Here is a 22,609-nt window from a genome sequence, read left to right on the forward strand (position 1 = left end):
TGCTGGGCTGTATCGGTCTGATGGCATTCATCTTTCTTTTAAAGGCCTGGATATTTTTCTGAGCACCATCCAGGATCTGTTGGAGAGCAGCCTGAAGTCTGATTTGGTTGCAGCTGCTAGGTGGGGAAGTGGTGACAAGATGTAATCTGTCACTGCTTGTGGCATGAAAAAAAGAATAAAGGGGCACCAGATGCGGCTTTTCTCCAAGCTGAAGTGCCCTAGCTGCTTTAACTTTTCCTCATACTGAAGTCGTCCCATCCCCTTTACCATTTTCGTCACCCTTCTCTGTACCGAATGGCTCCAGGTTGTTGTGGGGTAGCCGCAATGCTTTGTGCAAATGACAATGTTATGAAGCATTCTGCTTCTAGAAAAATCTCTGTACTTGTTCTCACATTCTACTACAGCTTTCAATGGCATTTAATTCCCTTTTTTTTCCAGATGGATGCAAGAACAGGATTGTGGTGTTGTTGGTAGTATTTGATGGTGTTTTATGATTGTTTATTTCAGGGCTTTTTTTGAGGGGGTACTTGGGGGTACTGAATACCGGCACCTTTTCCACTGTCTGCTAAAATCGACCCATGGTGCCCAAGTTTTAATGAAAGAGCTCAGGCTCTACACACCAATTCTGCCTTGCCATAGATTCTGTGACTGGTTGCAGGGGGCCTGGCTATTGTGGGGTGGGTCTCTCAGTGATCACCTCACTCCTGAAGGGTGGCCTTAGCATTTGAGTACCGGCACCTTTTTTGCTAGTAAAAACACACTGGTTTATTTTTACTTTTAATGTGTATATTTTTCTGTACTTGCCTAGAATTTTAAAATAGAGTGGGCTTTACATTTTTAAATAAATAAACAAACTTATTTTCTGTTAATGTTAGATCCCTGATATTAATTTCAACTCTTGTCTTTCTCTCTGTGTCTATTTGCTAATGCACTGTTTATCTGACTCCAGACTGTGACTGAACTACAGTAATTTCATGTTTTAAATTACTTTTTGGTTGAGAGTGTAAATAAGAAGGCAGATACACAGTAGATTCAAGGAGGATAAGGGGCTCATTTTTGAAACAGAAAAATGTTGAAAAATTGGCACAAAAAGGCAGACGGACATTTTTGGAAACTCATTTTAAAGATGTTTTTCTAGGCAGTTCGTCTAAATCTCAAGGGCACCTGTTGGAGGTGTGTTTTGGATGACACTAGGGTGGGATTTGGATGTTTTTCTGCAATAATGGAACATTGTAAAAACATCCAAGGTCAAAAAAATAGGATGTTTTTGGCTAGACCTGTTTCAATAAAAACTAAATGCTAAAAGGATGCCCACAGTGACCAGATGATCACTAGAGGGATAAAGGCATGACCCCCTTACTCCCCCAGTGGTCACTGGCCCTCTCCAACCTCTCTAAGAGGTGAAAGTGACAGTACATACCAGGCTCTATGACAGCTGCAAAGGTTATCATATGGCTCTGGAAAAAAGAGGATAGATCGAGGCAGTCCGGATTTTACTGCCATTTAAAGCAATGGAAGTAAAACCTGGACTGGCTTAACCTGTCCTCCTTTTTCTGGAGCCATATGGTAACCCTATATATAATGGCAATTCCTCTTAGAGCAGCAGGCAGGTCTCTGGAGTATCCTAGTGGTTGGCGGAGTGGACAGTAGAGAAGGGGACCCAGGCCCATATCCTCTTCTAACTGGTACACTTGTGATGGAAAGTGTAAGCACCCCTAAAATCACAAAATACCTACTGAACCCACATATAGGTGACACCTGCAGTATAAGGGCTATTGTAGTGGTGTACAGTTGGTTACAGTACATTTTTTGCTATTCCTGGAGGGCTCAAAGGGGTTATGATGTGATTTGTACCTGGGACCTTTTATGTGAAGTTCACTGCAGTGCCCCATAGACTGCCTCACTGCTCTGCTGGGATGTCTGTGTGGCCAGTCTAGTAAGACTGCTGGCCCCCATACATTCAAATGGCTTGTTTTTGTACGTTTTTCCCTTTGATGATTTTTGTTTGAAAATGGTCCTTAAAGAAAGATGTACTGAGCACATAAATGTCTATAACAGGATGATTATTGAACCAAAAAGATAGATGTTTTTCTGGTTCAAAAATGACCATGTTTGGCACTGGATTTTTGAACATTTTTTGCAAAACGTCCAGAATCAGATTTGGACATCATATCGAAAATGCCCCTCTAAATCTAGGTTTTCAATTTGCTATGTTCAGAAGAATTTGCAGTGGTAATTTGAGAAAAGGACAGTTTCAAAGCAATAATTAAAGAGATGAAGCTATACAGCCCAACCTGGATGCCTCTATTGACACAGTACAGAAAAAAGCCATAATTAGCCGGATTCTTCTATTCCCCAGCATGGTTATAGGCATAAATACTAATGTTGTTTACAAGACACAATTAGTTTCTAGTTGGCATATTTATGTTTCATGGCCTTCATTAATTTCACAGGGAATCAGATATTTTTGCTCACATGATGCCATGCACAGGTTTACAAAGTCTGAAAACGAATGGCATGCATGCTTCTTTGGTTTTCTGTGTCATACACTAATGAGGATGGACATTCTTGACCATTATTTAAGAGCCACTGAAATGAAAACTTCATAGAAAACACAAATCTATAGGGAATGCAAGGTTGCTATATATACACTGAGCCACAAGATAGGATCATTTCTAAACAAAAGGCACTGCTTTCCTTTCCAAGACATTTTTGCTTTAAAGAACTGTAAAGGGTCACAATTGATTAACTCTTACCAATGCTAAATGGCATTTTAGAAGATGGGAGAAATCTTATGCATGTTTCTAACTATAGTATTGTCTTGTGCATTATCTGAAATGCAAACCCTTACACTGTATTTTTTGCATACTTTTTTTTAATATGGTTTTATTTCAGTTTGCATAAAAGGCATCCAAAGTGGACTAAAATGGAAATGGATTAAAGAATGATAAAAAACAGGTTTCTGTTGATATATTCCATAGCTACATATGCATATAAGGCCCACATGAAATTGAAATCAATATAAACAATTTCCCCCTTCTATATTCTTGTTTTAAAGTGTTCTTCCAGTGTTTTCCCACTGTGCCATCTTTTATCAATTTACTAGAGCACAATTTCCCAAGGTAATCAGTCTAGTTTTAGTTTATCTGTAGTGTTTCTGCACAAGACAGATTTCATTTACTGGAGACCCATCATATGCAAATCCATCTCATACTGTACATACTCATAAAAGGCATCCTGAAAACCAGAGTGTCTGCCTCCTACAATGGGTTGGAAGTATAGTGTCACTTTTAGTAAAGGTTGTTAAGCCTTACCTCTGGATTCTATAAACTTGTGTTCCCAAATCTGCATGCACATGTTACAGAATAGGGGTAGTTGCGTGCCCAACTTAATTTAATATTTGACTGTTAATTGGAGTGAATTGTCAATTACTGGCTTAAAGTGGTGTCAACTGGCACTAATTGGCACCAATTAGCATTTGTATGTGCAACTGTCCTTAGTCACTATTCGGGAAATTGTGCACTCTGATTTCGCCGTGCACAACTTCTACGGGTGTGTGGAAGTGGGAGGGCCATGGACTGGTTAGGGGCTTGCCTAGGAGCTAGGCATGCAGGTTAGAGTATACTAACAGTTATTCTGGGGTTTCTATGTAGCGCGCTTAGATTTCCGCGTGGAAATCTAGGTGCATTCTATAACTATACGCATAACTTAATTTGTTTACCAAGCCAATCTGCATTTTTAATAGCACTTAACAAGCAATAATGAGCACTAATGTACAACTCACTAAGCATATTTTGTAATGCACTGCACCTAACTTCTAACATGCGCAGACAAAAAGGGGAATGGTTAGGCATTTCTAGGGCATTCTGAAATTTAGAATATGGCCCTCCCTGCCTAAATCTACGTGCCGGGATTTACACCATGTTTTCATTGGTATAAATGGATGTGTGAAGTTTTAGGCGCTGGGATATCAACTAAGCATATTCTATATACCGCACCTAAATCTAGGCGCTGCTTATAAAATATGCTTAGGTGACAATCCATTGTTTTCTGCATGGAATTTTTAGGTGCCATATATAGAATCCCCCCCTCCCATGTGCCTAACTGCCAACGGTTAGAGGCAAGCAGTTACACTAGACTGTGACAATAGTCATGAACCTGTGGACTAACACTAGTATTCGATAATGGAAGTTCCTTGTGGAACTGCCGTTATGGAATTCACCCTTTTATTTATTTATTTGTTACATTTGTATCCCACATTTTCCCACCTATTTGCAGGTTCAATGTGGCTTACATAATACCGGAGAGGCGTTCGCAGACTCCGGTGTGAACAAATACAAAGTGATGTTGTGGTAAGATAAGGTTCATGTGGAACGGTCACATTAGGGAATCGTAAAGCGGAAGAGTTGTGTTATGTCCATTACATACTTTAGTTTTGCTGTGTTGAAGAGTTCAGGCATTTAAGTTGGATCGGTAGGATATGCCTTTTGAAACAGGTTAGTTTTTAGTGATTTCCGGAAGTTTAGGTGGCCGTATGTTGTTTTCAAGGCTTTTGGTAAGGCGTTCCACAGTTGTGTGCATATGTAGGAGAAACTGGATGCGTAAGTTGAGTTGTATTTAAGTCCTCTGCAGCTTGGGCAGTGGAGATTTAGATAAGTCCGTGAAGATTCGGATGTGTTTCTGCGCACACATATCCCAGCACCTAAATGTTGGCAGTCTTTCTTGAATCTACTCCTTAATGTGCAGCTAGCACACGCCAACAGGCTAACACAAACACGTTAAAATGCATTAGCTATTTCTAACAAATATTTTTAATGGGGGGGGGGGGGGGGGAACATGTCATGGGTAGAGAGTGGGTGTTCCTGCATTATCCAGCTAGCGTATTAGGATTAGCTGCAGTAACTGGATAATGCAGGATTAATGTGGGGGCACTCAACACCTCCTAAATAAGGGGAGGTAAGTGCTCCCAAGTTAACTCCTAGCAGGCATTGCATGCTAATGGGAACATTAATGCACAACCTGCAAAAAGAAAACAAAAAAAGAAAAAGAAAAGAAAACCCCTACAAAGTGCCACGTTAAATCTGGCCTTAGTGCAAGGGGAAGTCCAACATTAGAACGCACTTAGCCCAGATTTTACACTTTCGTAAAAGGGCCCCAAGGTCTCAGACAAATCAGCAGTCAAGATTTCCTTAATAGCTGAAATATATCAAGATCTGAAGAAATCTGACACGGAAGAGAGAAAAAAAACATACTTCTGGGAAACAATGATCTCAGTGACTTTGGCCCTCTTCTGTAACAGAAGGAAATGCACTGGCTAAACTGGGATATAAGACCTAACGTTCTAAATGTAGGACCAGTATCCACATACAGTTCTTTCATATGCACCACTGAAGAGAAACACCTTTTCAGAATAGACCTCGTAATTCTTTTTGGTAACATGCCAACATAACAATTCCTTATAGCTTTCCTTCTGCATAAAATATGTATTTGTGCGATAGACCATGTAGAAATTAGTGTAGCAATGTGGGAATGTTTTGTACAACAGTACATTTATAAAGTCTCCCTCTAGCTGTGTTTTTAGATGAGCAGGACACATTACTTATAGCTTACAAATACTTTCTGGGATCATGTTGGTCTGCCTTATAAAAGGAAACCCTTAATCCCACTACAGGTTTTCAATAGTGGTGTTCTGTAGCATTCAGGAGTTCATGAATTAGCAAAGGAGGAAAACGTAGCGTTTTTACTGCAAACTGTTTTTAAAAAGTGGCTGAACTATTAGGGGTCAATATTCAGTCTGAGGCTACAGGCTAAACTAACCCTGGCTATTCAATGGCAGGGCACGTGTGGCTCCTGACACTGAATATCCGTGACTGATCACTAACATGGAAGTTAATGGGGCACTGGCCGATATTCAGACCAGTGCTTGGTTAACTCGCTGCATAAAGTTAGGACAGCTGTTTTGCTGTCCTAACTTTATGTGGTTAGTTAGCTTGTTATCTACTGGGGCCATAAGGGCCTTGGCCCCCCCAATTTGCTCTGGGCCCATGGTTTGGCTGGCGGGGGTCCTCAACCCCTGCTAGCTGAAGCCTTCGTTCAGCACTGGTCTCCGGCGCCGCCGCATTGCCTGCCCTGCTCTCTCTTCTTGGCACTGGAGACCAGCGCTGGACAAAGACCAGCCAAGATATTTGTGGTGGTGATGCTTCAGCTGGCGGGGATTGGGGACCTCTGACAGCCAAGATATGTACAGCGGTGGCAATGGGTGGGGAGTGGCAGGGTGGCGGACCAAAATGTGCCCCCCCCCACACTTTCGGCTCTGGCCTCCTTCCACCTCTAGGTCTGGCTACGCCCCTGTTGTTAGTGGACTGAAAATCACTGCTAACTGGTTAAGTTGCTACTCCGCCCTGACTCTGTCCCCTGCCCACCTCTAAACTGGTTAGAAGATGGCCTGTTAGCAGTGATATTCAGCAACACTAATTGGTTAAGTCCTGCTGAATATTGGCTCCCGGCTCGCTGATTGGAGTTTAACTGGGCAGGAGCCTATGGGAGTCAGATGCTCTGTCTTACAGTAGTGCGAAGACAGATGCAGAAGCAAATTGTAATGGGTTGTTGGCATCTAATTATTGATGGTTCAGACTTTATTATTCAATTAATTTGTAGATGCATCTTGGGTATGCGCACAAATTAGGGCATGCAAATCTGGGCGCCATATACAGAATCCGTGGATGGTCACTAATAAGTTGCCAAAACTTCAACTTTTATTTTTCCAATGCACTCATACCACAGGAGCAGTGATTGAGTGTTCATGAGAGGTGCATGCATGGACTATTATAAGTCTTGAAGTCTTGATGTGGCCCTGCTGCTCTCAAGTAGTAGGGCTGTTACCCCCTCATGAAATAACAGGTCACCTATAGTTCGGCATCAACTGTGCTCCTGAGTTATAAAATACTAGCACATGCATGATTGTTACAGCTACATGTGTAACAGGGCCGCCAAGAGGGGGAGGAGGGAAGGCAAGACTCCCCCAGGCCTGGACTCCAAGTGGGGCCTAGTGCCGGGGGTCTGTCTCTCTCCTGCTCCAGACGGGACCCGGGTGATCGCATCCTGAAAGGAGCAGGAGAGAGAAAATTCCAGTGTTGCCCCCCCCCCTTAGAGGCTGGGGAGGAGCAGACACAGGGCTTTGGGGTCTCTGGTTTAGCTGGCGAAGGTCCCCAAGCCCCGCCAGCAGAAGCTATCCTCCAGCACTGTTCTCTGCCGCCTTGCCTGTCCTGCAGCTGCTTTTCCCCTCACGTCGTGCTTGAGCATGCATGATGTAAAGGGAAAAGCAGTTGCAGGGCAGACAATGCAGTGGAGAACAGCGCTGGAGGAAGTCTTTTGCTGGCAGGGCTTGTGGACCTATACCAGCCAAGGTATGTGGAGTTGCAGTGGGAGCAGGGAGGTGGGGCAAAATGTGCTTCCCCACTCTGGGCTCTGTCTCCCCCCAATTTTTGAAGTCTGGCAATGTGGTGGTCCTGGGGGGCGGCAGCAGAAGGTCCGGGGGTAGCAGCGATGGTCTTGGGGGCGGCAACAGCGGTCCTGGGGAGTGGCAGCGGTGGTCCGGGGGGCAGCTGCAGCAGTTCGGGGGGGGGGGGGGGGGGGGGAGGCAGAGGCAGTCTGGGGGGGGGGGGGGGGGGCAGCAGTGGCGGCCCTGTCCCGGGCCTGACTCAGTCTCCCTGCGGCCCTGACATATAATTCTGTAAAACAGGTGCGGGGTGTACACATGGGTGAGGCTTTGGTGGGTCCCATGTTTACATGCATAACTTACAGAATACTGCAAGCTATGAATTAAAGTGCCGCATTTAGGTGCACACATTTATTCCTGCTATTGACATGGTGTAAGTGGGCATGTCTAAACGTAGACAAGTAAATGCTGACACCCTAGTATTCTATAACAGAATCTGGGTGCCCAGATACTGTTATAAAATTAGTGCTTAACCTTTGGCATACCTTATAGAATTGCCTCCACATGTTCAATGAGTTCAAACATGTCCACTGTTTCTCAAAAAGTTCTGCAACTACAGTATCTTAAAAAAAAAAAAAGAGGGTCGATATTCAATGTTATTGAACAGAGTAGAGGGGCTCCAAACTGGTTAAATCATGCTGACTGTGTTCATGCTTAGTGGCACTTAACTGGAGAGGACCACTGAAAATCATCATAGACTACTGTGGCACTCTCTGGTTAGTGCTGGGCAGTCCGACGGTGGATCTAAGCTAGAGTCAGGTATTATCTGGACACTGTTGACATTCAGCAACAGAGCTCAGATTAACTATCTGGGCAAGTTGAGCCAGATATAAGGCTATCTTAACTTGCTTGGCTACAGATGCTGAATGCTGGCTGGGCCTGGATAAATTCTGACAGCCACCGGGTCCCAAATCTGCCCACAGCAGTCAGCGTGTCAAAAAATGCTCACCACTGCAGGCTGAATATCATCTTAGATACTGTAGACTTATGTCCTTGTTATCATTAATTTATCTGCTTCTGCCAACAACTACAAAAGATATAGCACAATTACTATTAGAAGTGGCACAAGTGAACCAGCAATCTTCACAAGAGAGTCTCTTATCCACTGAAAAATCTCATTGTGGCGCATGGGTCAGGTATAATAAGGCTTTTCTCCTCTCCTGCGTCTACGGGGAAAAAAGAGGTTAGTAAATAAGGCTCCTCAAGGAGTAGACACTAGCAGCTCAAAGGGCACAGAACAAAAGCCAGGTATAATGAAACTAACCTATGCATACATTTTTATCGTCCAGCTTTGCAGAAGCATTTCTGAAGTAGCCCAGCCTGCATAGCTCACACTGCTGCCCTCTAGTGTTGTGCTTACAGCTCACGCAAATGACTCTATTGAGCAGCTCGATGTAACTGCACCGGTTGGAGTGGCTGTTGCATTCACAGTCTTGCAAGGAAGAACAGAAATGCATACGGAATGTATACAGTAGCAGAATAATTGCAAATCGCATGCTTGGCAAAGATGGAGCATGAGAGAAAAATGGCTGAATAAGACTCATGGGTGTAGCGGACAACAGGCAGATTACAAGAATGAAGGTGGTATCGGTTTCAGGCAGGTTAGGAGGAGAAAGGTCAGAGATGGAGATGATGAAAGAAGACACTGGTTGTTTTACATCAGTCTGGTAAAACTGAAGCATTGGCAGCTGTAAACCTTGTTAGGGCTTCTGCAAGCTCAGTTTCCATTGACAGGAATGCATAATTTGTATTTTTCTTACTATTATTATTTTTTTTTAGCTTGGATATGGAAGTATCAGCAGCACTTCTGCAAGTTTCTTGTTCACAGGAAGCTGTGGGGGTCAATAAGAAGATCTCAAGATGCAAAGGAGCAAAGTCTCAATTCCCTCTTGAAAACAGTGCAGTTCTTATAGAGATTTCACAGTTTTAAAACTTTTTAAAACACGTTCCTTTAATTACATCAAGCTGCGCTTGATTTTATTTATTTGCACTGATAATGATTGCCATGTGTTGGTAAGATATGAAAGAAGACCACAGTTAACAAGCAAATTTATGTATAAATGTATAAATACACTTATGTATGTACTTGCACGCACAGTAGGGGGCCCTTTTGCTAAGCCATGTGTCTACGTGCGCCAAAATGGAGTTACCGCACGGCTACCGCGTGGCCTTTGTGGTAATTTCATTTTTGGCACATGTCCGCTATGCGCGCCTCAAAATATTTTTTATTTTCTAGCACGTGTCAGCTACTCGCGCCGAGTGGAATTTGGTGCATTTAGGTTATTACCGCCCAATTACTATGTGAGACTTTACTGCTAGGTCAATGGCTGGCGGTAAGGTCTCAGACCCAAAATGGACGCGCCGCAATTTTCATTTTGCCGCACGTCCATTTTCGGCAAAAATATTTAAAAAGGGCTTTTTTACAGGCACGCTGAAAAATGGATTGGCGTGCGCCCCAAACCCGCGCATACACTACCACAAGCCTTTTTCAAGGCGCACATTAGTAAAAGGATCCCCTATGTTTGTCTACCTTGTACATATCTAGATGGATGTCCAAGTTGAATTTCAAATTGATACTCCCCCCGAGACTTTCCCTTTGAAAATCTGGGACAGGAGGGCACTGTGGACATAGAAGAACGCACAGACTTCTACCTGCTTTATAGTAGAAGCAAAGTATTCACATGGAAGCCAAATGAAGGTAAAATTGAATCTCCATGTGGGTGCTGCCTTCTCTTGGCTTGCCTTTTTTACAGTAGTAAGATCAACTGTATTACTTTATGTTGCTTCACTAGATACTTCAAGGTGAGTTACAATGGAATGATCATATTACGTAAATTAGGGGCCCTTTTACTAAGCTGCGGTAGGACATAAGTAGGGTTACCATAGTTGCTCCCCCCCAAAAGAGGACACATGCCCTGCCCCACCCTGCCCACGCCCTAATCCCGCCCCCTTTCACACCCCACCCCACTCCCTGTCACATACTGCCCCGCCCCTTTCACCCCCCCTGCCCCCACATCACACACCACTAAGGGTGTCCTCCCCTCCCCTTACCTTACTATACTGCCCTGATGGTCTAGTGACCTCTTCGAGGCAGCAAAGAGCCCCTTCTTTCCTGCCCAGAGTGCCTGCATACTGTTCCTTGCTGACTTCAGTCCCGGCCTGATTCAAAATGGCCGCCGAGAGTTGAAGCGGCCTCGCGAGACTTAAACTCTCGGTGGCCATTTTGAATCGGCGCTGGGAACGTCAGCAAAGAACAGTATGCAGGCGCTGAAGGCAGGAAAGAGGGGGCTCTTTCCTGCCCAAAGAGGTCACCAGACCACCAGGGCAGTATAGTAAGGTAAGGAGAGTGGAGGATAGGACACCACTATGCCTGCCCACCTGCCCGTTTGTCCAAAACTCGCCCGGTTGCCCGGCCATGTTCTCAAAAAGAGAACATGTCCGGGTAAAACTGGACATATGGTAACCCTAGACATACGTGTGTCCAGCACACACCAAAACAAGACTACCGCTAGGCTAGCACTCCCCCTGACAGTAATTTTGAATTTGGCACATGCTCATTCTGGTGGTAGAAATTATTTTTTTAATTTCTACCGCACGCAGCATTTCCAGCGGTAATCGGCAGTTGGCACATGCTGAACGATTACCGTGCATGTAGCATGCGAGCCCTTACCACTTGAATAATGGATAGCAGTAAGGGTTCAGGCCATAAATAGGCACATGCTAGTATTTACTTTAGCGCACGCCCATTTCCCGGCCCATTAAAAAAATGCCCCCTTTTCCTAGATGTGGTTAAAATAATGGCCCGGAACACATCAAAAACACCCACCAACACTAACACAGGCCACTTTTTACCATGGCTTAGTGAAAGGATCCCATAAACATTTATCCAAAATAGTACATGTGGAGGGGCATTTTCGTTATGATGTCTAAATCCGATTTTGGATGTTTGGCTGAAAACTGATGTGCTGTTAACCCACAATCTCCCACTATATTAGACCCAGGTGTCTGTCTAAATTTCCTAAGTAATTCAAAAAGAAGACGTGATCTATCACTTTCTTCAGATAACCGCTCAAAAACAACCGTTGGTTCACATTTAAAATTTCATTTCTATTAATCCTTAAAAGCTCCTTAAACATGACTAAATCTTCAAAGGAATGGGATTTTCTTTTCGTAATTTGTCAATTATTAGCCCTGTCTTTTCAGTCAAGGCCTTAGTAGTTTACAATCAGAGTCTAGAAACATGTCCTTGCTGTATTGAAGGGCTGCTCTCCAGGCATCATCAGCATTGGGAACTGGGCAGGCAGGCACACTGAGCATACTCTGTGACATCACTTGAAGTTAAAGACAAGAAAGCAGAAACGCTTTCCCATAGTTTATCCACTGTACTGCTTCTGCTGAAAAATACTTGTGCAATCCCAACACACCTCTCCTTGAGGTACTGCTTTCTCGTTAGGTTTTCAGAAGTGTCACGCTGAATATGCATGTGATTGATTTGTATACATGGAGTCACTGATGTATGCAAACCTATCTCATTCATATTCATTATAAAAATCCACAAAACCAGTCAGGATAGGTCTACCTTCAAACAAGAATAGGTAGCTTCATCAGAAGAAGTGTGTAGGGAAATTTCTATTTACTGTTTTAATTATTTTTTCTTCTTGGTGGTAAATGCTGCCATGATTGGATAGTAAATAAACTGCTGCAGTAGAAAGGGGCTAAGAAAGTATAAATAATGCCAAAGACTGAAAATAAAAGGCCTTATCATCTTTCTATCATCTTTCAGAAGCACTGTACATAAAGGAGAATCACTCTGAAGCGTCTTGCACTGACCTCTCATGTATGGTGCAATGCATACCCAATGGTTTCTATGGAAATGGAGGGCCAGTAGTGTACCAAGGGCAGGGCGGTCTGCTCTGGGTGCAGGCAGAAAGGGGGTGCACAGAGCAGCTGCATGGCTGTCAGCTCCGCCAGTCCCCTGCCCCCTCTGATGTTAATTCCTGTTCCGGGCAGGGGACCAGCAGATCCTACAGCCGCACGATTGCTCTGTGCACCCCCTTGCTAGAAGGAAGGATGGTGGAGGTGACGCACTTCGGGGGCTGGGGTGAAGATGCGCTTCGGGGGGGGGGGGGGGGGGGGGGTGTTGCAGTGGCAACCTGCCCTGGGTGGAGGGCAATTCTGTAACAGGGGTGCCTACAAAGGAGCTGGTTATGGCATCTATTTCAAGACTATTCTATAAAGAAAAGTAGGCAACTAGGGGCCGATATTCAGACCATGGAAGTAAGACCGGATAACTCCTGCAGTCAGCACTGAGCTCGGCTACTCAATGCCGGGCTGTTTCCATTGAACGGCATTGAATATCTGGTTTATTTTTGGCCGGTTTAAAGATAGCTGGCTAATTTAATGTTCAGTTGTCTTTAAAATATGTTTAAAATATTTAGTTATCTTTAAACCAGCCAAATATATCCCACCTTTTCACATGGCCAAATATGACTGCTAAACCGGGTTTAAAAATAGGCGGATATGTCAGTTTTATTGGGTGATAGAACTGGCTATCTGCCAATTGCTAACTGGGGATATTAAGTGGGTGAAAGCCAGTTATCCCCCTGCTGAATATCAGCGGAAAGCAAGTTAAGCGCTATTTAACCGGTCAGCAGCTGTTCTGGTCAGTTAAATACACTGAATATCGGGGGGGGGGGGAACTTTTAAAAAATAGAATCTAGTTTAAGTGGCCAAACACATAGGACTCATTTTACAAAGCTGTGCTAGTGATTCTCACGCGGCAAATGTGACAAAGCCCATTCAATTCCTATGGGCTTTGCTGCATTTGCCTCACCAGAATCACTAGCACGACTTTGTAAAAGGAGCCCATACTTAAATGCAAGGTGTGATCACCGGTGTAAATGCATGTGCCTAGGCTTGTGCTAGAACACATGTAAATTATAGTATTCAATAATTTATGTTCTTGTGTACCCCACCCACGCTGCTTAAACTATCTCCCTCTGATATTCAGCCGGCGGCAGTGAGCATTTTGCTGCCCACTGCCGGAGTTATTCTTGGATATTCAATGCCGGGCCCTGTCCGTTTTTTTTGAGCCGGGTAACACACAGCTGGTTAAGTCAACATTTAACCCTTGACCATGTAAATCAAACTGCTTAAAGGTAGGGCTACTATTTATGCGGCCCAATTTAAGCAGTTTACTTATGCGGTAAAGGGTTAAATATCCGCACTTAACCCAATTTGGCCCCTAGAATGCATACAATAGCCACTTTTGAATTTGGCGCTAACTAATCATTTTCAGTGAAGATAACTGGTTAAGTGCCGCTGAAAATGACCAGATAGCCACGGACAAGTGATTTAATTGGTTGGCGGTCATTTCTGGCCGGTGAGATCATTTTCCTGAAGTTTGAAATGCAGCCATTTGCTAACTAAGACTTTTTTTATGTCAATATATTCAGGCCACTGTTGCTGAGCAAGTGACATTTTTCTGATAAGGGAGAGCAGCTGGAACATGATGCCCCCTGGATATCATTCCAAGTTTCTTTTGGACATTAGGACATACCAGATGTTTCGCACACACCGAGGAGGGCTTGGGAGCAGCTCTGGAGATGATTAGTCAGTATGTTTATTTATTTATTACATTTGTATCCCACATTATCGCACCTTTTTGCAGGCTCAATGTGGCTTACAGTTCATCGTGGATACTGGAAATAGAAAAGAATGTACATTTGGTTTTACAGCAAGTTTTAGGTACATGATGGTGAAATACATAGTACTGGAAATAGAAAAGAGTATGCATTTGTTTTAGCAGAAGTTTTGGGTACATGATGGTGAGATACATGATAGTGTGAAAGCAAAAGACATTAAAGAACATTCCTGAATATCTTAAAGAAGGTAGAGTTACGCGTGTTGTTCTTTATGATATATTTTGTCGAAGAGATAAGTTTTCAGGAGTTTGTGGAAATTGGTAATTTCGTAGGCCGATTTCAGGTTACGTGGCAGTGTGTTCCAGAGCTGTGTGCTTGTATAGGAAAAGGTTGAAGCATGCATTGATTTGTATTTCAAGCCTTTACATTTGGGAGGATGAAGGTTGAGGAATGTGCAGGAGGATTTTTTTGCATTTCTGGGTGGTAGTTCTATTAGGTCTGACATGTAGGCTGGGGCATCACCATGGATGATTTTATGGACCAAGGTACAGAGTTTGAACGTGATGCGTTCTTTGAGTGGGAGCTAGTGTAGTTTTTTGCGAAGGGGTGTTGCGCTTTCGTATTTTGGTTTGCCGAATATAAGTCTGGCTGCAGTGTTCTGGGCTGTCTGGAGTTTTTTGAGTATTTGCTCTTTGCAGCTGGCGTAGAGTGAATTACAATAGTCCAGATGACTAAGTACCAGTGATTGTACCAGGCAGCGGAAGACAATCCTTGGGAAAAATGGTCTGACTCTTTTTAGTTTCCACATTGAATGTCTGTTAAAAGTTTTAATATACCGCCACTTCTTAAATAAGATTGCACAGGTTCACAATAAAATACAATAAAAAATTGAAACATTAAAGAACTCCATAATCTATAGGACAGAAACAATCATACTAGAGTAGACAAACAGATAGCTCAACTGGACAGGCCACTGGCGACCAGCAACCTGCACTAAGTATGGGGAAGTGAAAAACCAACAGCAAGGGGAAAAAAGTGAGTTTGAAAAAGGACCTTAAAGGCCTAGTGGTTAGGGTGGTGGACTTTGGTCCTGAGGAACTGAGTTCAATTCCCAGCACAGGCAGCTCCTTGTGACCTTGGGCAAGTCACTTAACCCTCCATTGCCTGCCGCATTGAGTCTGCCATGAGTGGGAAAGCACAGGGTACAAATGTAACAAAAAAAAAAAAAAAGCGAGAGAAGGACAGTTCAGACCACAGTGGAAGGGTCAGAATAGCTTTGAACGGGTTTTCATTTTTTGGCATGGCTGCACACATGCGTCTGCAAGTATGAATGCATGTAGTTTTTGACACAGAAGCATCCGCCTGCACAAGTGTTACCACTACAAAATTCTTTTGCTCCACTACAGCACTGTGATGTTCCTGAAAATAAAACTGAAGCGGAAAAAAAAGAAAAAGCAAGGAAGGGGGAACAAAAATATGAGAAGATACCCAAAGAGAAAACACCCTCACAAATCACTAAAACCAAAACACATACTAGGAAACGTACATGGAAAGCGATGACCACAAATGCTCACAGTCTAAGCAATAAAATTCATGACCTTCAAGCCCTGATTTTGGAGGCTGACTTGGACATAGTTGCAGTCACAGAGACATGGCTCAATGGTTCCCATGAATGGGATGTAAACATACCAGGCTATAATCTTTTTAGGAAGGATAGAGAGGGACGTATAGGTGGAGGTGTAGCTCTGTATGTGAGAAATGATATCCCAGCGACTGAAATGACAGGGAACTGGGGAAAGGAAGAAGCGATATGGATCACCTTAAAAAGAGAGGATAGAACCTTGGTCCATGTGGGTGTTGTCTATAGACCCCCGACACAATTGGAAGAACTAGATAAAGATCTGATCGCTGATATTCAAAAGTTGGGGAAGAAAAGAGAGGTGCTGTTGTTGGGAGATTTTAATCTGCCGGATGTAGATTGGAAGGTTCCCTCTGCAAAATCGAAAAGAAGTAGAGAGATTGTGGATGCTTTCCAAAGTGCTCTGCTCAGACAAATGGTGAACGAACCCACGAGGGAGGGAGCCACGTTGGATCTGGTACTCACGAATGGGGATAGTGTGTCAAATGTCCGAGTGGCTGCACACCTGGGAAACAGTGATCATCAAACGTTTTTTTTTTTTTGTAACGGCTCATGTGGATGGCGGCCACTCTAAACAAAGTCCTGGATTTCAAGCGAGCTGACTTTAACAAAATGGGAGAATACCTGAGGAAGGAGCTGATGGGCTGGGAGGACATATGAGAAGTAGAAGGACAGTGGTCCAGGCTAAAAGAAGTAATAAACAGGGCCACAGACCTTTATGTAAGGAGAGTAAATAAAAGCAAGAGAAAAAGGAAACTGATATGGTTCTCAAAGCAAGTGGCTGAGAAAATCAAGATTAAAGAGTTAGCGTTCCAGAAATATAGAAAATCTCAAGAGGAGGAACACGGGGAGGAATACCGGATGAAACTGAAAGAAGCCAAGAGAGAGGTACGTCTGGCGAAGGCGCAAGCGGAAGAACAAATGGCTAGAAATGTAAGGAGGGGAGACAAAAACTTCTTCAGGTATATTAGTGAAAGGAGAAAGACTATAAAGGGAATTGTGAGACTAAAAGATACAACAAAACGCTATGTAGAAAAAGATGACGAAAAAGCCAATTTGATAAATAGATACTTTTGTCTTGTTTTCACTGAAGAAAACCCTGGGGAAGGACCGAGAGGGACTGGCAAAAGTACACCTGAAAATGAGGTGGATAGAGCGCCGTTCATGGAAGAGTGTATCAACAACTTGGAAAGCTAAAGGTGGACAAAGCCATGGGGCCGGACGGGATCCACCCCAGAATACTGAGGGAGCTCAGAGAGGTTCTGGCGGGTCCTCTTAAAGACTTGTTTAATAAATCCTTGGAGATGGGAGAGGTTCCGAGGGATTGGAGAACGGCGGAGGTGGTCCCTCTTCACAAAAGTGGGGATAGGGAAGAAGCTGGAAACTACAGGCCGGTAAGCCTCACATCGGTTATTGGAAAAGTAATGGAAGCCATGCTGAAGGAAAGGATAGTGAATTTCCTGGAAGCCAATAAGTTGCAAGATCCGAGACAACATGGTTTCACCAAAGGGAAATCGTGCCAAACGAATCTCATTGAATTCTTTGACTGGGTGACGGGAGAATTAAATCAAGGACGTGCTATGGACGTCATCTACTTAGATTTCAGCAAGGCTTTCGACACGGTTCCCCACAGGAGGCTCTTAAATAAACTAGACGGCCTGAAGATAGGACCCGAAGTGGTGAACTGGATTAGGAACTGGTTGACGGACAGACACCAGAGGGTGGTGGTGAATGGAGTTCGCTCGGAGGAGGGAAAGGTGAGTGGTGGAGTGCCTCAGGGATCGGTGCTGGGGCCGATTCTGTTCAATATATTTGTGAGTGACATTGCCGAAGGGTTACAAGGTAAAGTTTGCCTTTTTGCGGATGACACCAAGATTTCCAATAGAGTGGACACCCCGGAGGGTGTGGAAAACATGAAAAAAGATCTGAAGAAGCTAGAAGAATGGTCTAACGTTTGGCAATTAAAATTCAATGCGAAGAAATGCAAAGTGATGCACTTAGGGAGTAGAAATCCAAGGGAGACGTATGTGTTAGGCAGGGAGAGTCTGATAGGCACGGACGGGGGGAGGGATCTTGGGGTGATAGTATCTGAGGACCTGAAGGCGACGAAACAGTGCGACAAGGCGGTGGCAGTAGCTAGAATATTGCTAGGCTGTATAGAGAGAGGAGTGACCAGCAGAAGAAAGGAGGTTTTAATGCCCCTGTATAAGACGTTGGTGAGGCCCCACCTGGAGTATTGTGTTCAGTTTTGGAGGCCGTATCTTGTGAAGGATGTTAAAAAAATGGAAGCGGTGCAAAGAAAAGCTACGAGGATGGTATGGGATTTACGTTCCAAGACGTATGAAGAGAGGCTTGCTGACCTGAACATGTACACCCTGGAGGAAAGGAGGAACAGGGGTGATATGATACTATTTGGAAGGTATTAATCCGCAAACGAATCTCTTCCGGAGATGGGAAGGCGGTAGAACGAGAGGACATGAAATGAGATTGAAGGGGGGCAGACTCAGGAAAGATGTCAGGAAGTATTTTTTCACGGAGAGGGTGGTAGACGCTTGGAATGCCCTCCCGCGGGAGGTGGTGGAGATGAAAACGGTAACGGAGTTCAAACATGCGTGGGATATGCATAGAGGAATCCTGTGCAGAAGGAATGGATCCTCAGAAGCTTAGCTGAAATTGGGTGGCGGAGCAGGTGGGGGGAAGAGGGGGTGGTGGTTGGGAGGCGAGGATAGGGGAGGGGAGGGCAGACTTATACGGTCTGTACCAGAGCCGGTGATGGGAGGCGGGACTGGTGGTTGGGAGGCGGGAAATACTGCTGGGCAGACTTATATGGTCTGTGCCCTGAAAAGGACAGGTACAAATTCAAGGTAAGGTATACACATATGAGTTTGTCTTGGGCAGACTGGATGGACCATGCAGGTCTTTTTCTGCCATCATCTACTATGTTACTATGTTACAGTAATGCATGCTCATGTGACTATAGGACACCATGCCAATCATGGAAGTGAGGCAAACCATTAGCAGGGGCTATCAAGTTTTATATACATACTATAGCTTTGGCTGGAGGAGAAGTGAGGATGTTCAGCTGTTGGATGGTGTGATGGCATGTGTCCTCTTGGTAGTAAACTGAGCTTTCTGTTTCCTTGCTACTAGGTCGGTTGTCATTGGTTACAGAGCTGTCACTTTTATTCTGTTTGTACTTTCACCTATCATTCTGTTTAATCCTTTTCTTTGTCACTGTTTCATGCCTGGCCCATGCCATTTGTCTGTTCTCATTCTCTCTTTCCTGGTAGGTGTTTGTTAATGCTGGATACAGTAGATGATTCCACACCATTTATGTACCTGCTTTTTTTTTTTTGCATCTTTTATTTTTCTTGAAGGCAGACAATGATAAGACTACTTCTGCAAAGAGAATGTTCAAAAGGCAAGTGCCACAATACTTGGCATGCAAGTGGCAGTGGATCTTTAAAAGCAACTTTTTTTTTTTTTGGGGGGGGGGGGGGGGTTAAAACTTAATGTCTTGCCTTTCCAAACCCAAGGGAAATTACATTTCAGGTAAAGTAGGTTATTTTCCAGTCCCAAAAGGACTAAAATGACTAACCTGCATTGAATTATTAGTAGATAGGACCCTTTTACAGTAATAATGCCTGTGCTAAATAATGGCCACATGCCGAGGTAGGGGTGGAAGATGGAATACCAAAAGTGCTGGGAAACAAGATGGAAACAAAGGAATATCAAAAGTGCTGGGATGCTATGGTTTGACAGCGTCTTTGTAGACACCATAGCATTCCAGCGCTTTTGGTATTTCTTTGTTTCCATCTTGCACCAACTCATTATCAATTCATCTTATATTAAGTGTGTGACCCCTGAGGCAGATGGGTATGACCCATCGAAACACAGCACCGTGTTGGGCTCAATACATGAGTGGTGCCCAATAGAGATTCATATACTACCCATCTGGCTGAAAGAATCTTCTAGCTAGTGGATGGCAGCACAGAGATACCAGCAGAAATGCCGGGGCAGAGAACTTTATAGTCCCACGGAAACAAGCAGATAAAGAAGGGAAAAGATAGTGGGAGAATGATCACGGGTTCCAAGGACAAGAAGGACAATCTCCCACTATCTTCTCCCTTCTTTATCCAGTACAGGGATATCAGCCAGTAAGTCACAAAAAGCTCTAACACTGTCAAAATGATGAAACAACGTGTAGAAATGAGATCATTTATGTGTCAAAAAAGACAGCATAAACGATCGCATTTCTACATGTTGTTGTTTCATCATTTTGCTTTATGTTATAGTGTGACTTAGAGGGGCATAATCGAACGTTGCCGGCGAAATAGATTGCCAGCAATCTATTTTGGCGGCAGCGCTACAGCTGGCCGTAACCGTATAATCGAAAAAGATGGCCGGACATCTTTTTTTTCGATAATATGGTTTAGTCCGGTCAAATGCCAGAGTTCGCCGGGTTTGAGATGGCTGGTTTTGTTTTTCAGCGAGAATGGAAAAAAATGCCGGTGATCTCCAACCCGGCGACATCCAAAGCATTTGGTCATGGGAGGAGCCAGCATTTGTAGTGCACTGGTCCCACTGACATGCCAGGACACCAACCGGGCACCCTAGGGGGCACTTCTAAAAATTTAAAAAAAATATACAAATACCTCCCAGGTGCATAGCTCCCTCCCAGTTCCAGGGTCCCCCTCCCTTCTTCCCAGTTCCAGGGTCGTCATCCCTCCCCTCCCTCCCTTTCAGTTCCAGGCCCCCTCCCTCTGAATTTTAAAAGTTATCCTGACTTACCTCGTCGGGGTTATGGCGGCCGGCAGCAGCGGTAAAAAGTGTGCAGGCTCGGCACTTACTACAGTTTTCCCTTCTCTGTCTCTCAGCTCTGGTCCCGCCCTTGCAGAAACAGGAAATGAGGGTGGGACCAGAGCTGAGAGACAGAGAAGGGAAAACTGAAGTAAGCGCCGAGCCTGCACGCTTTTTACTGCTGCTGCTGGCCGCTGTAACCCTGACGAGGTAAGTCAGGATGACTTTTAAAATTCTGAGGGAGGGGGGCCTGGAACTGAAAGGGAGGGAGGGGAGGGATGACGACCCTGGAACTGGGAAGAAGGGAGGGGGGACCCTGGAACTGGGAAGGACCCTGGAATTGGGAGGGAGGGAGGGGGGAACCTAGAATTGGGAGGGAGGGAGGTGGATGCTGGAACTTCCCTTAAAAACATTAATGGCAGAAGGTGATTACCTTGCTAGAGGCCGTTTCATTTCAATGAGAAACGGGCTTTTTTTTTACTAGTAGTCTATAAAGGCCATTCTGTACAGAGCACCTTTTAGAGAATAGTAGCTTAGCATGGATCATCCTGACACCTAAATTACTACTACTTCTCATTTCTCTAGAACTGCTAGGTAGCAAAAGAGAGGACACATTTATTTTGCTCTGCATCCAACCATTACAAGCTACATTCCCTTTCATCTACATTTCAAAATTCAAACCATGGCAAGAAAGGTTAGCTAGGACTTCATTTTCATCTGCAAAGTGGAAAGGTACATTAGTGAGGGTGCCATCACTGTTTCAAGACCTGTGAACATCCACATACTACAGATAGCTCAGTTAAGGAAACACTGCAATTTTTAATTTTGGGGGAGGCAAGTTCACTATCCACCCAATGGGAGCTGTTTTAGAAAGTTAGCACTTACACATGTATATCTGTACTATGTGTGGATTGCAAGGTGGCACGGTTTGGGCAGTTCTAAAATCTACGTGTGTATTTCCCATTTCAGAAAGGGATTACATGTGTGCATCCCAAATAATGGCATGTCTATTGAGGTTGAAAGGGGGCCAACTCAGGAATAATGTCAGGAAGTATTTTTTTTCACTGGGAGGGTGGTAGATACCTGGAATGCCCTTCCGCGGCAGGTGGTAGAGATGAAAATGGTAAAAGAATTCAAAAAATGCATGGGACAAACACAAAGGAATCCTGTTTAGAAGAACAGGATCCAAAGAAGCTTAGCAGAGATTAGGTAGGAAAGTCGGTGCAGGGCAGACATCTATGGTCTGTGCCCTGATCGAGGTTGAATAGATTTGGATGGGCTGGAATGGAGATATTCAGGGGCTTTGACAAAATCTTCAGAAACTTTAGAACAAGGACAGTGCCAGGCAGACTTCTAAGGTCTTTCGCCCTAAAAATGGAAAGGATAAATCAAGATCATGTATACATATGATGTATCGCTTCATACCATATGCAATGAGTTTATCTTATTGGGCAGACTGGATGGACCATACAGGTCTTTATCCACTGTCATCTACTATGACTTCAACTTCAAAACCCACACAATGATCCACAAGATCCTCAATGGTGAATCCCCAAGCTACATGTCCAATTTGATCGATCTTCCAGCCAGGAACTGGTACAAATCGTCTCGAACATATCTCAATCTTCATCTCCCCAACTGCAAAGACCTCAAATACAAAACCTATTATGCATCCAACTTCTCCTTTATAGGCAGCCAACTTTGGAACGCCTTACCTAGACATATCCAGAAAACCAATGAACACCTGCCCTTCCGCATGCTGCTGAAGACTTACCTCTTTAAACAAGCCTACCCAAACGACCCTACTTAATTCTAGTATACAGTCCATAACACCAAGACTGCCCACATCCCAATCCTTTCCCCACATCTTTCACTATTGTCCCACTCTCTACAGCTGTGTTATCTCCGTGATACATTATATCATTCTTTGTATTATCTCTGTGATACATTGCTACATACTTTGTATTGTCTCTCTGATACCTTGTTCCATACTCTGTAAGCCGCACTGAACCGCCTATTAGTGGGAAA

At 44.1% G+C, this 22,609-nt stretch overlaps 1 protein-coding gene across 3 annotated transcripts in view; it reads right to left on the reverse strand.

The window, feature by feature from the left end:
* The window catches only part of NTNG1 (netrin G1), a 484,639-nt gene that overhangs the window by 59,072 nt on the left and 402,958 nt on the right, over window positions 1-22,609 (reverse strand). Inside the window, exons 6-7 of one of the 3 annotated variants that reach the window (XM_030206224.1) lie at window positions 20,701-20,727; window positions 13,045-13,065 (exon numbers count right to left, since the gene is read on the reverse strand). The exons of the other annotated variants lie outside the window; for them this stretch is intronic. Of the exons in view, the coding sequence (XP_030062084.1) occupies window positions 13,045-13,065; window positions 20,701-20,727 (48 nt within the window). The remainder of the gene's footprint in view (window positions 1-13,044; window positions 13,066-20,700; window positions 20,728-22,609) is intronic. 3 annotated transcript variants of the gene reach the window in all.

This window comes from Microcaecilia unicolor, chromosome 6, assembly GCF_901765095.1.
Source record: "Microcaecilia unicolor chromosome 6, aMicUni1.1, whole genome shotgun sequence".
NCBI lineage: Eukaryota > Metazoa > Chordata > Amphibia > Gymnophiona > Siphonopidae > Microcaecilia > Microcaecilia unicolor.